The 13,927-nt window shown below is 56.4% G+C and overlaps 2 protein-coding genes across 2 annotated transcripts; both read right to left on the reverse strand.

Moving 5' to 3' along the window:
- Positions 1-1,259: 1,259 nt before the first annotated feature.
- On the reverse strand, positions 1,260-3,022 carry VDBG_08892 (sugar transporter; the record flags this gene model as incomplete). The annotated part of the gene is made up of 4 exons (XM_003001050.1): positions 1,260-1,621; positions 1,678-2,333; positions 2,369-2,710; positions 2,769-3,022. 4 exons carry the CDS (start codon positions 3,020-3,022, stop codon positions 1,260-1,262), a joined length of 1,614 nt encoding a protein of 537 aa, XP_003001096.1.
- A 1,189-nt stretch (positions 3,023-4,211) lies between these two features.
- On the reverse strand, positions 4,212-6,986 carry VDBG_08893 (alfa-L-rhamnosidase; the record flags this gene model as incomplete). The annotated part of the gene is made up of 2 exons (XM_003001051.1): positions 4,212-5,740; positions 6,077-6,986. 2 exons carry the CDS (start codon positions 6,984-6,986, stop codon positions 4,212-4,214), a joined length of 2,439 nt encoding a protein of 812 aa, XP_003001097.1.
- Positions 6,987-13,927: the final 6,941 nt, after the last annotated feature.

Here is a 13,927-nt window from a genome sequence, read left to right on the forward strand (position 1 = left end):
GCAGGCGGGCAGATGTCCCACTATTAGTCTCCAGCGGAGGCCGGCCCACTGAAACCAAATTGCCCAGCTGCGCCACGAGGCCTGATAGGACAGGGATGCTTCCTACATTATGCCTTGGGTTGCATCACGTGATGGGTGCCTTCTCACGAGCGAGCTCTCCGTGTCCGAAATGGCTTCAGACCTCCTACTTAGGCACTGTCCGATGGTGTTTTCCTTCCAGACACCAGACCAAAGACAAAGTCGTCGAATTCAGCGCTCGAGGCATCTTATCACGACTACGATGTGAGCTGTCCTAGAGAGATGACTACCAACGCTGCAAACGAGCCAGACACACACTGCGCCTATATTTAGATTCGTCAACGTTCAAAGCGACGTCAGCTCCAGAAGGCTGTGGCAATCTGGCGAACTCCACTTCTATCCCAGTCGTCTGGCTTGGTTCTTGGCCGGCCGTACACAATGCATTTGTTGCCGCGTCAGTAAGAGTCGAGCTTCCAAGCAAGACTGGATACAAATACGAAAGTCGGGCGCAGAGCCGCCACTCAATTCCATTATCAGCATACCATATTCGTTATCCACTTCCTTCATAGCAAAGGCTATGTCTTCATCAGAGGCGGTTTATAATGACCAAATTGACACGCTACAAATGAGCTAGCCTGTAAATGCCTGGGTCAATCTGAGGAATGGAACTTACACGTGAGCAAAGGTGCTAGAAGCAATATGATGCACCCAAACATGGCAGCCTAGGTAGGGTATCAGCCCACGGACGGGAACAAGTACTTTTCAGTCATGTCTTTTTCTGAAAGCCACAAGAGCTGGGCTACCCAAGCGCTGCCCCTGGTTTCGTCAGGAGCTAGGATCAGAGACATCATGGAGAGAGAACCCGCCGGTTATGGCATCTCGCGCAAGCCAAGCGTGATTCACCAGGAACCGAATTGCTTTTTCTTTCCTTGCGGAATCACCAGCGAATGGTACGTACAAGCTACGCCAAGGGATAACCAGTTGTCACCAACCACAACCCAGCTTTGATGCATTCGCTTCGTCTTCGATCATAACGGACGGTTTGTCCTTCAACTCTCCGTGATACAACGATCGTAACTACTATGCAGCAATGGATCCCATCCTCGAGGACTGGTATCTTGGATCGAAGTAACCACAGCTGACGAACACTGAGCACTCACAAATGTACAGCAAAGACCGTAATCATTCCCACTCTGCTCTGATCAAACTTCACAAAAGACAAAATCAGCGGGCCAAATCCTCTACTCGTGGCGTGAGAGCAGCGCCGTCTGCGTCGCAGTCTGGGTCTTGTGAAATCGCCAGTGCTTGATTTTGCGTTCAAAAAGTTCGTCCAGTTCAGCAGCCGACCGTCCTTTGGTCTCGGGGATCAGGAACCACATGATCACAACAAACGGCGCGCCCAGGCCAGCATAGAACCAGCCCGTCTTAAGCTCCCAGCCCCACTCGTTGTCATTGACCATGTAGGGCGTCAGCACATTCATCACGACGCCCGCGACACATGTTGACGCCGCGCCGAAGCCTGCGGTGTAGGGGCGAAGACGTTGAGAGGAGATCTCGCCGATAAAGCCCCAGCCTGTCGCACCGTTGGCTGTCATGCCAATATCTGTTTGTAAGGTCAGCAACTACTGGGGCTGCGAAGGATACAGGACAGGTGCTTACTCCAAAGACAGGCGAAGAGGACAAGCAGGTATTCGGTCGCCTTCACCCGCGGAACCACGCCCAGAATGCCTATGGCTGTGCATGCCGCCCAGCACAGCGTTGAACCGCCGCATGAGATATTCCTCCGACCGAATTTGTCAGCCATCAAGATGAAGATCAAGTTGGCGGCAATGTTGATACCGGACGTGATGCAGGTCGCCTGGAACGGATCCTCCACACCGGCCTGCTGGAAGAAATACGATGCGAAGGTCGAGAAGAGGGTCAAGCCGATGAATTGCTGCGTCATGAGCGTCCACAGCGCCGTGAGGGTGCGTCTCCCATCGGTGCCCCTGAAAATGGACCACCACTTCTCGTTCCGAGAAGCCCGCGCCACCTCCATCTCGTGGTCCACAGCCATGACGAGCAACTGATACTGGTACTCAAGGTCGTAGTCCTTGATTTCCCAGTGCAGCCGGCGCAATGAGGCTTTCGCTCGCGACTCGTAGCCTCGGGTGACGCACCACGCTGGCGTCTCGGGCACGCACAGGAAGATGATGAGCATGAGCCCAATCTGCGCCCACTGCGTGTACACGGGCGTCAGCCAGTCGTCGGCATCGACCTTGGAGTGCACCTGCAGCGCCACGGGGGCGAAGAAGTTGCCAAGGCCGAACCAAAAGCTGTATGACATGAGGAGACCGCCGCGGATGCGCACGGGGGCTGTCTCGGCAATGTAAGTCGGGATGGTGCTCTGCAGACAGCCGACACCAAATGCCGGGAAAGGAGCTTGGCCACGAGCCAGACGGGCCACGAGCGGGCAAGCGATTCAGCGAGCACGCTCATGGCGAGCACGAACCAGAATGCGTACATGGCGGCCTTGCGGCCGAAACGTTCAGAAAGGAATGGCAGGGAGGTCATGCCAATAATCTGGCCGACTGACATGATGGATCCCCACGCACTCAAGATGGGCGACGCGAGGAACGGCTCGCCCGCATCGTTGGTCTCTGTCGCGAATTGCCTGACAAAACCCGGGTTGGCGACGATATTTCCATTCATGCTGGGCTCGGGTCAGCTTCTCAAATTCGCCAGCACGGAGGACAGCCAGCTCTACGCACCCGATCTGGTAGCCGTCCGTGGCCGCACTGAAGGCGACGAGGAAGCACGTCGCAGTGCAAACCTTGAACGCCTTGACGGTCTCCCACAGGCCGAGCGTTTCGAAGCCAGAGATGCCCTGGCCCTTGGCCGCGGCCTCCATGGAAGCCTCCTTGGCATCGAGCTTGCCCTGTTCTGCGACCTCACGGCGTTCAACGACGATGTTGTCGGAGAGTTGCCCCTCGAGGCCCGTAGCTGTTGTTTTTCCCGTAGCCATACTGAGATATTGGCAAGGCAGTGGTTGAAGAGCGTAGAACCTGCCGGAACTTGGATTTTGAGTATATCAGGCGGACGTGATAACGAACAGCAAGGCGGAGCCTATATGCTGATGATCATGAATGCAGTAAGTCTAGTTCACAGGCCCTCGGATTCGTGTGGCATTCTACCGATTCCCGAAGCTGGGGAGGGGACACTGCGTTCTCGGCACATGGCTACACAGCACGTTGTTGCTGGTTGAAAGCTCTACCATGTGGTTCTCCCCCGCTTCATCGACTGCCACAACGTCTGGGGTAAGTCGTCACGGTTTGCGGGGTGTCGTTTGGCGCTTCCACGATCGGTTCGTCAATTCGCCGATCTGTCCCCAGACCAGGGGCAATTTCGCCGATCAAATGGGGTCAGGTAGATGTGCGACTCAGAGCAAACTTGGGGTTCCGTTGGCCCTTCGGGCTCAGGAGCAGATGGGGCTGAAGATGTGGAATTCGGCAGATCGGTTTCGGTTTAAGAACAAGCAAGGGGCAAGCGTACTACGGAGTAAGACAGTTACTTGTGGCGTTCTAAAACTCCGGCTACTGAGGTGCGGACTCCAAGGCAGTTGGTGAATGGGACGCACGCACACACACATGCACAAAGCTAATTCTCCGCGGACTATTGATTTATCGGCTTCTCAGCCATATGCCGGGAACAGGAGATGATTGCCGTGAGTGGCAAGTTCTACCCTTGGCGCATATGATCCCTGCAAAGCATGGTGATGCAACTATCATACGGATCCTAGCCGTGGTGGTCATATAGCTTGCAAATCATCAGACGTATGAAGTTTGGCTTTCGGTGGACGTTGGCCCGGGCTGAATGGGCTGAGTGGTAACACAAGCGAGATTTACGGAGTTGATTTCCGAGTACGCGCAAAAGCAAGCGTGGTCACTCACATACGTGCAGCAGGAAGCCAGGGACTAGGGGTCGCGAACTCTCAAATGGAGAGTTCAGCACACGAGGCCTATGTCCAGAATATGGCCTGGCACGGTTCGATTAAACAAGCGAAGCACAAACGCCATGCTCATAAGAGAAGGGCTACTCCCTTCAGGGGGGTGTTCATATGCCAAAGATCGTAACAGGTCCTCTCTATGAGCTCTAAAGATAACTACGATGCTGCTGTATGTGTAGACAGAGTGGGTACATGATCCCGCACTCCTTTACTCGCCAGCGATGGGGCTCTCCTCTGGTGGCATCATGAAGGGATGGACCAGTGGCTTGGGTGGCCACGCGCCGAGGTTGCAAATACACTCAAACACATGCACGCCCGAGTTGACCACCCTACTTGCTTCCTCAGCCACGCGGTAATCACCCCGCAACTCAGAAGGAAGCGTTACAATAGCCGAGCAGCTGGGAGGCACGGTCAGCTCCATGCGGAACGCCTCACCCCGCTCCAGCGTCCAGGCAATGCTGACGAGTCCATAGGGGCCATCGAATGATGCCGACGCCCTCGTCAAGTTGCCGCCCGGTACAGGCCTCACGCGGACCGTCTTCCAGCCTGGCGTGAGGGGCGAGATGCCAGCCACAGACCCGTGCAGCCAGTCAGCGACGGCGCCGAGAGCATAGTGGTTGAAGCTCGTCATCTCGCCCGGGTTGATGCGGCCATCCGGCAGCATGCTGTCCCAGCGTTCCCAGATGGTGGTGGCGCCTTGGGTGACGGGATACATCCATGACGGGCAGCCTGTTTCGAGGAGCATGCGGTAGGCGAGCTGCGGCCGGCCAATCGAGGTGAGAGCGTGGGCGATGACGGGAGTACCTGCGAACCCCGTGCTGATATGGAACCGAGCCTTGCGTACAAGCTGGTCAAGCGTCAGGGCAGCCTGGGCGCGAGGGCCATCCTCGGCGGGATAGAGGCCGAACTGGACGGCCAGGGCGACGCCCGTCTGCGAAAGCGAGACCAAGTTGCCGTCTGGTGTGATGTAGCGTCGCTGGAACTGATGCCGCAGCTTGGCCGCCGCCTCGGTGTACTCGGAAGCGAGAGCGTCCTTGCCGAGTGCTGAGCAAAGGGAAGCAAATGTGTCGGTGACGTGGACGAGGAAGGCGTTCGCGACGAGGACACTGTCCGTTGACGCCTTGGCGGGGTCATCCGGGGGCGCGTTGGGATCTAACCAGTCGGCGAGCTGGAACTTGTCCGGGTTCCAGAGGCCGTCGGGAGCTCGCTCTACGCCCCGGTCGAGCCAGGCCTTCATGCTGTCAAACTGGCGCTCGAGGAGACTGTTGTCAGCGCTATGCTGGTAAAGAGCTTGAGGAGCGAGAACCGCAACGTCTCCCCAGATGGCTTGAGAGTTGGCCTCCCGTGGCCAGTTGGAGGGCATGGCTTCTGGCACGACAAGGGGCACAATTCCGTTTGCTTCTGGCGTGAGTTGTTCGGCAGGAGAACGTCCTTCGAGGCCAGCTCCCCAACATCCAAGTGTTTCGTAGAGAAAATTCGCGTCGGCGCGAATGTTGCAGATCCCGTCCCAGCCGACCTCTCGTCCCGCTGAGGACAGTCGGTGGTATGGACACAAAAGTTCCGCGCATGGCCAGACCCCGTTGCTGTGTAATTGGTTGACTGCGGAATTGGAGCCCTCGAAGAAGCCTTGTCTCTTCATATCCGTAAGAATAAACCAGGGCGTGGATGTCTTGGGCAGATGGATCGCCATCGGGCCAGCCTCGGCCCGGGCATTCCGGAACCCATGGAAAGGTGTAGCTGGGCGGCCAGTTTTGAAGCGTCTTCCCTGTAGCCCCCCGGACGATATCCGTGGCCTTTGCGATTCGAAGCGGCCGGGCCCCAAGCTCACCGTCCTCCATCACCTCGGCGTGACGGAGTGTTAGTTCCTGGCGTGTCCGATAGCCAACTTGGGAATGCGCAGCTTGCCCACGAGGTTCTGGCCGAAATCGAGAATGGTCTTGCCCCTTTTTGACTTGAAGACCGACTGGCAGGCGATTTGCTCTGTGAACCTGACGGGACCAGCATCCGGGGCTACGAGCCTGGAAGAGGGCTTGGCGATCGTCTTGGTGCCAGACTCGCCAGGCCAAGTCGCACCCGCCTCGTTCCAGCCGTCCGTCTCGTTTTGGAGGTCGTACACCTCACCGTCGTAGATTTCGCTAGTGGTGATGGCGCTGGCAGCTGCCGTCCAGGAGTTGTCCGTCACGAGCGTCCAGGACTCGGAGGTGCCAGCCAGCCCACTGCGTACCTCGAGCTGCGCGGCGAGGGCCAGCTCTTCGCCATAGCGGAAACGCTCGCCACCTCCGAAGCCAAGGCGTCCGGCATACCAGCCCTCGGCCACTTCGGCAACGAGTATGTTGGCCTGGTCGCGGTGCAGTAGGGACGAGACGTCGAGAATGCGGTACGCTAGACGATGATGGTAGCTGGTCCAGCCGGGGGCGAGACACTCATCGCTGGCTGGCTTTCCATTGACCCAGACGTTGAAGACGCCGAGAGCGGTGATGTAAAGGCGCGCCTCAATTGACTCGCCCGAGGTGATGGTCTCGGGGAGCGCGAATGTCTTCCTCAGTCGGATCGGTTGCAGGGGCCCATGGGGTCCGATTTGCTCGGCAGATGTGACGAAGTTCGCCTTGAAGTCATCAACTTCAAGGAGTGCAGCCTCCACAGTCGAAGCAGCAGACCAGGCACCTGGCTCGTTGTCGGGAGGGACATCGCCATGGCTGCTCTTGCCCGTGACACGTACCCTGACAGTTGCCTGCTCACGAGATGCTAGGGGCCTGGCCGGCCAGGGCACTAGGATGGACTGGTCGCTTCGGATGGAGAAGACACTGGGGGTTTCAGGCGCAGAGGCAAAGGTCACCTCGATATCGTAGCCGGCTTGAATCCAGCCAGACGTTGTGGAAGAGGAAGTCTCAAAGCGCCACGAGATGCGAGGTGTAGCGCTCTCCACACCAAGGCCGTTGTGGTGATGTTCGAACTGGGGCGCTGTCAATGTTGGAGGCGCCATGACAGCTTTGTGATGGTTGTTCTGGTTGGTTTAGAAAATGTCTTCACGTGTAGGACACGATTGCCCGAGCAGCGATAGATCTCTGTGTGTTCTTATGATGCAGTTGATGAAGGCCCAGATGGCCTTTCGGTGTTATACCGACCGAGACCTTGGGGACGTCGAACCCCGCCATGACGACGCGAGCACCCGGTGTGAGATGCCGATCGGACTTTTAAAAAGAGTTGATGGTCGCATTTCCCCGCGCCCGTGGGGCAAGGCCTTGACGTGGTCCTTATGGATGGTACCAGCCGCGAAAATGGCGCCAGCATGGATTTACATTCCAAGGGCATCGCTGGGTGTCAAGAACGTCTGGGCAGACAATCAGAAGGAAAACTGGGAGCAATTATCAATGTTTAGAGCTCATGTTTTCGATCCCTGCCCAGATAGTAATTATTGAGATGTCCCTCGGAAGCGGCTGTAGTTTTATTTCTTTGGTAACAAAAAGACATCCAAGTGATGCAGGTCCGGCCCTTGTCACGGTGTGCCTGGTACATGTATGAGCATGGGATATCTGGTACAAAAGTTGGCCGCATATTTAAGAGGTTGCAAGGATTCACGTAACATGCGGTGCGTACATATCGTCGTTTTTTTCCTGATCTCAACCAGGCTTTGCTTGCTGTGATATCGAGGTAGTGGTATTTCAACACTTGGTGAAAGTGCTCTCTCTGCCTCTCGCTGCCTATGCTGTAGTATTTTATGAACTCGGTCCCATCACAGCCTTCAATGCTCTCTTTGGTCAAGACGTCAGGCGTGTTTGTGTTAAGTAAAGCCAGAATTTCAACGTGGCTTACAGCCTGGTAGTTCTCCAATGGGAATATTCATCCATGAACAAACCATTAGGAGTTAATAAAGCTGTTATTACTTTCTTATGGACTACAAGATATTGTGAAGCGAGTGAACCAACGATGGGTGTGACTCCCGGTAAGTAGCTTCTTGAGAGGATAGTATTCGCACAATAGGAACCACGACTCTTTACATTTGCGTCAGTGGTTATCCACGGTCGGAGGTGGAGGTCATGCCAACCGGCTCCTGCCTGCTGGACGGGATCATACTGAGGAATCACTTCGAACTTCACAAAGAGGTCAGACTACGGCCCGGTATAACCTCCTGGATGACCGCAAGCCGACGAAATGGTCCGCTGAGAATTTCGCGTTCGAAGCTTGACAGTTCAAATCGGCAGAGTTGACAATGGTTCGCTTTCCAGGTGTCTACGTTGTGATACCACTGAAAGTCTCCAAAGAAGACTTTGGCACTCACTATGCTGACGACAGACCCGAAGCTGCCCAGCGACAGATAACCTCGGGTTGCTTTGAAGGAGACCCAGAAAAGAGGCTATTTATTCCATCTCCAACAATAGATACCTTGACCCTTGCTCTCGCTAGAACTTGCCTCAGACACCGATGGGATGGACGTGCCACGGTTTTCTCATTCTTGGTAACGATCAAATTGGATCAAATGATCTGCGTCGGGTTGGGAAGGATCAGCTGCTGTATCGGTTCACTACCTCTATCGACTCTCAAATAAGGACCTTCTACTTCCAAGTCAACAGTCCTTAGCTACTCGGTCTACTCACTGTCTTTGTTTGGATACAGTGCCATGGATGGGTGTCTAAGTTGCCAGGTTGTTCCCCACGCTGGCCGTCTGAAAGTAAAATGACTTCCAAGCCCTGAAAAATCTCCGCCAGAGCAACAACCTCTGTGATCAGCTTGCAACCCGACATCATTTCGGCAGCGTAACAATGGCGTGATAAGCTGAGCTCATCTCATGCAGTTTGGCCGTGGCTGCAATATCAGCCTCGGCCGCATGGCAAAATCGAGACAACGTCTCATGATGGCTCCCGGCTTCCACCTTTTGACTTTGCATGCATGGTAAGTCGTGGTGCATCGGGCAGAGTCATGAACTTTGCCTCAGCCACCCGCCTGATCATCCATCCCTCGAGTCAGCAGATCAGCACCTCTGCCAAGATCAGGCCGATCGGCACCGCCAGATATCAAGCCTCTCCCGTCGAACAGACCCGCGTCCGACTCAGTCGACCGCCCGCCAAAGGGCTTTCGCCCGTGAGCTGCTAATTCAAGCAACACAGAGTCACACGCCAAGCGTCGTTTCCAGCAGTATGAAGCAGTAAACAAAACTGGCCCCATCAGTGCGTAAACAGTGCCTCCCCCCCGCGTCCACCGCTAGAAGAACCGATGGGGAGGGATCGCCCGCGTATCTTTGCAGTCCTTCTAGTCGAGTTTCTGGGGTCGCAATGGCATGAACGGTACCACTTGTCGGGTCCGAGCCCCCCCCTCTTCTCCCCTGCTCGCTCAATACTTTTAGACCTCCCCCTCCGAGACAATACCCGCGCAAAGATCCAATGAACCAGGCCAGTCGGGAGCACCGCGGCCCTCTTGGCATGAGGTGCGCATGGCCAGGTTGCCCCTGGCAAAGGCAGCCTGCGTTGCTTTCCAGTGTTCATGCCGTGAAAGGGACAGGCCAATGGGACCAGCGGGCATGATGGGAAGCACTCGTTTCAGGAGTCGATCTTGGCCCGAAGACAGTGTGGCGGGGCCGGGAGGGGCGGTACTTCAGTATGAGCAGGAAGGGCCTGGAGCGGCAATAAATTCGATCTGGAGGACCGGCAGCAGATCATTGTGCGAACAGACGTGCGGAAGAACGGAAGAGGGGCGTCAGGGTGGCAAGGTACCAAACAGAGGAGAGTAAGGGCTCGACTGCAAGGTCTGGACGTGCCTGGATACTTCATCGCCCGCGCTATCTGTCTGAGCCAGCTGATAATCGGCTCTTGGGCATTTTGCGCATCAGAAGGACTGGATCGTGGGCTAAAAGAGGAAAGTCAGGCGGGTAAAGACAGGGCCAGCCCGTCATAGTGACGGAAGCGTCAACAAATATCCATTCATGCGGACAACGGGCAAAACACCAGGAAACTGGATCCAGCTGTCATCGACTATGCTCCCGCGCGACACAGAATTTCAAGGAGGCAAAAATAGTGCGATGCCTCTGTCATAGTTTCAGATTCCTGCCCGTGAGCCAACATTGAGCGAGGACCATGGCTCCGACAGAGTTTGGAGCTCGAGGTGACAAGTCAGCGTCGGCGATGAGAGTAAAACCTTGCTTGCCAGGAAGGCTCAAAAGCTCTCTGATGGCGGATGGGGGCACTCTGGAGCCTCGGCGCCAATGCGATGCCGACGACCAAGTCAGCACTTGCTGCTGAGAGCGGCAGCTGACGAAACTGGGCCTGGCGATGTGAAACAAGCCACCGGGGAATCGGAAGGGGTCGTGATGGCAGCAAGCTGTCAAGTTTGGGAATCGGGCTAGGTTTGAGGTTGTAGCTGAAAGCACGGTGCTACGGCAGCCAGGCCAAATCAACAGTTGGCACCGGTGCAAACCCAGAGATGCGATGCGATGTCGCAGGTGAATTCCGCAGTCAAGCTATCGATGCCTTGTTCTGGTGCTCCATGGCCTGCGAGGGGAGGTGGATTTGAAGGGCGCCGATACACTGCCACGAGGCGGCCATCATGTCGCAGAGGCATGGCCATGTGTGCTTTGGGAGACCAATCCGACCTTGATAGCGGCCTTCGGCGATGTTGTGGCAGCCAGGTCGGGAGCATTACACATCGTGCCTGGAATGTCTTCAATGAACGCGCTTACCATGCCACCAGGAACACGATGCTGGGTCTCACCCTGTGGGGTCGAGAAGCCGATGCTGGTGTGGAGCTGAATGGAGGACACGCCTCGTTCTGGAAGATGTGACGGTGCCTGGCTATCGTCCTGCCTCCCTGCAACGTCGTGTTTCATGTACCTGAATGCTAACCCTTCGCTTGTTTGGGATGCTGCACAACCTTGGGTTTGAGCGCGCTCACGCCTCCGAGGCTGACCAACTAAGGTAGCATGCACAGCTGCTAGCCTCGTGTGCCTCGTGTTGCTCGGCCGATCTACTCAAGCGATGTGACCTTGAAAGAGGAGGGCGGCATTCTTTCGAAGTCAGACCGCCAAGTTGGACAAGACCTGTCTAGACCGACCACATGGCTCTCTCGGGAGGTCGGCATTCCGAGTGTTTCTCCGATGGAGTGGCGCATGGTGACTTATTTCTCCAACTTTCTTTGCCACGATAGCCCGAAACCAGACCGAATACCGTCGGACCGTGTAATGCATGTCTGTGTTAGAAGCAGACAGCCAACCTGGCAAGGAGAAGAAACCCATTTGGGGTTTCCAGCGAGTTGCTGCTCGGTTCGTCAGTGGCAGGGCGACCTCGCTGCAGAGAGACGGCTCGCGAAAAGGTTGCTCAGTATGTCATGGCTGAATAATGCGGTTGACGCAGGTGGAACCTTTGTGACCTCGTTTCAGATCGGCGGCTCCCGATATGACAACCAAAGCAACCCATCAGTGCTCCAGGTATGTGGCTCGCCGATCTTGATGGGCTGCGAGGCATCATGGCGAATGTCGATGGAGATCTGAGCTCGCTGCATGGTGTCATCCGTTGACTCGACATCAGGTTTCAGAGTTGAGGTTAGCACCGACGCCAGTCCTCACACGAGAATCTTTGAGCGCCGCTACTCGGTCTGATGGGTCGAACTTGCATCATTGGAGATGGGCAAACTTTGCAAGATCGAGGGAATGAGAACTGGGGTTTGCTGCTATTCACGGACATTGAGGACCCAGTCACATCAGAGGTCGTGGCCATCAGACTGGTCGGCACAGGATATCCCCTCACATGGGGCATTCCCGTGGCCATTGCCGCCATGTGAAAAGCCTTCGAATCTCACGAGCCGCTCAGTCGTATGCGGGGAGTTGTGGAAAATGGTCAACTGCAAAGGCCGCTGCAGCTGCGGCCGAGATCTCCCTGACTGCCGCGTTCGAACAAACCAAACAGCTCAGCTCTTGCCTGGGGGGCTGGACGATGGTGCTGGCGCTGGGAAGCACACAATGCGCGACGTGAGCTTCGGACGGGAAGGATGGATGGCGTTCTATTTCGGGGCTGCCCAAAGGTCAAGTCCAGCAGAAAAGCCTGAAGTCGTCGAGGCAAGCATGAAGACAGGCGGCATGATGTGGGGTACACAAACCTGAGGGAGCCAATGGCCGAGAACTTACCGTCTGAAGATGGCCGTAGCGCTTGCAGGGGGAGCTCTTCAGGACGTGGATTGGCTGGCTTCACAGTGGAAACTTGCCTGATATAGAATAGCGTTCTTCTGAAACGCCCACTAGAACGGGGCCCGGGGGGATCAAGTGGACACGCGTGGCTGAATGACAACAACAGAAGACCCGGCAGCAGCCACTGGCAAGCGGCAGCAACGACCGGCAGAGGACAGAGACAGGGCAGGGTCGATAGGTGGGTAGATGGATGATGGGAAGGAACACGCGCATACGTCGGTCGTACATGCATTTCCCAGCTGGGTGGAGGGGAGGTTTCGCTTGGTGGAGGACCCCCCGTCCGGCGACAACTGAGTCGGCGTAACGCTCATCTCTTCCACTCCCCCACCACTCGAAATAGCATCAGACCAGGCGGTCAACAACAACAAAAGGCCTCGGAAGCAGCACAGGGCCTTGCTTAGTCTTGCCCCCCCCCGAGTAAACGACCAACCAGCGCACGCATCTCTCAGGAGAGGGCACCATGGACAATGGGCGTAAACGTCGGGGCCTTGGTGCTGTCTAGCTGCACGTCAGAACACCACACCGGGAAACATTTAAGATTGCGGAAGGGGGCTTGCAGTCGGAGCATCACAGCAGCAGCGGACCGTGACGCGGAGTTGAGTTCCCCTTTGGGCAGAGTCTATGGCCCATTCAACCCAGCTTGCGCAGGTACGGGGCCCGAGCTCTCCCCATGACCACCCAAAGTGGCGCCAAGGTCACGACGGGCTCTCTCTCGAGATGGGTTCTCGGAGCATTGATTATCTGGAAAAGGCGGGGACAGGGCTGGATAGCTGAAATGTGCCGTGGTAATGCCATAAGAATGCAGTTCGGAACAGCGTCCACGCTGAGTGCCCATTTGCACTTCGTGACGCTTCGTGACGGGGCCCCCTCTCTCGTTGCCCGGAAGAATGGCAGAATGCAACACCCGGCGACGGCCGGGGTCCACGGGTCGATCAGTCAGGCACGCAGCAGTAAGGGCCCGGAACGGCCAAACAGACGCACTAGGACGAGGAGCCACCGCACACCAGTCCAATAGTCAGCAAGCCATCCAGCCGCGGCCCTGGCGCACACACCAGCTGCTCACCGGGTGTCTGGTCGACGGCGAGCTCTCGAGTTTCAGGGACACCGTGGTATGCGGGCTGGCGGGCAGGGCGGGAGGGTGATCAAACACACTATCCCCATCACTGGCATGGCCTGGACCACGAGAGCTCGAGGATTCAACATGCATGCGAGCATCCCCCACGTTAGGCGAGGGAGAAAAATCACCGACGACAGCGTCACTGTGGAGGACATTAGGAAGATCTCCCTATTCTAGGGCCCTGTTTGACTTATGTTGTGGGCTTCTCGGAGGTTTATCACTCTTCCTTCTTTCTGGCAAGCGAAAAGCAGCATCGGCATCCACTTCATGCCCTGGGCTCAGGGATAGCAAGGAGTCATCGTGGCTATCCAGGGCGCCATGCGTCTGGCCTTTCATCGCCTGGCCAATGTCGAGCGGCACCAACGTCCGCATGAATGTGAGGACAGGCGGAGACGGCTGGCCTTTGGATTCAAGGACAGCCTGGTCAGCTCAGTCAAATACATACACTGCTTTCAGACCCTGCCGTTCATCCAATCGATGCAGTAACACAGAGAGAAGTCTGGCGTCTGGTCGCCGCCCACGTCCGCCGCGACTTGTTTGCATACAACCGTCACAAATGGACCATTGTCAGCTAGCAGAGAACGAGTTCTGTGAGGCGTGTGCAACGTGTGAAGGAGGGGCGTGTTCCCATGCTGCT

This window comes from Verticillium alfalfae, genomic scaffold (assembly GCF_000150825.1).
Source record: "Verticillium alfalfae VaMs.102 supercont1.13 genomic scaffold, whole genome shotgun sequence".
Classification (NCBI taxonomy): Eukaryota; Fungi; Ascomycota; class Sordariomycetes; order Glomerellales; family Plectosphaerellaceae; genus Verticillium; species Verticillium alfalfae.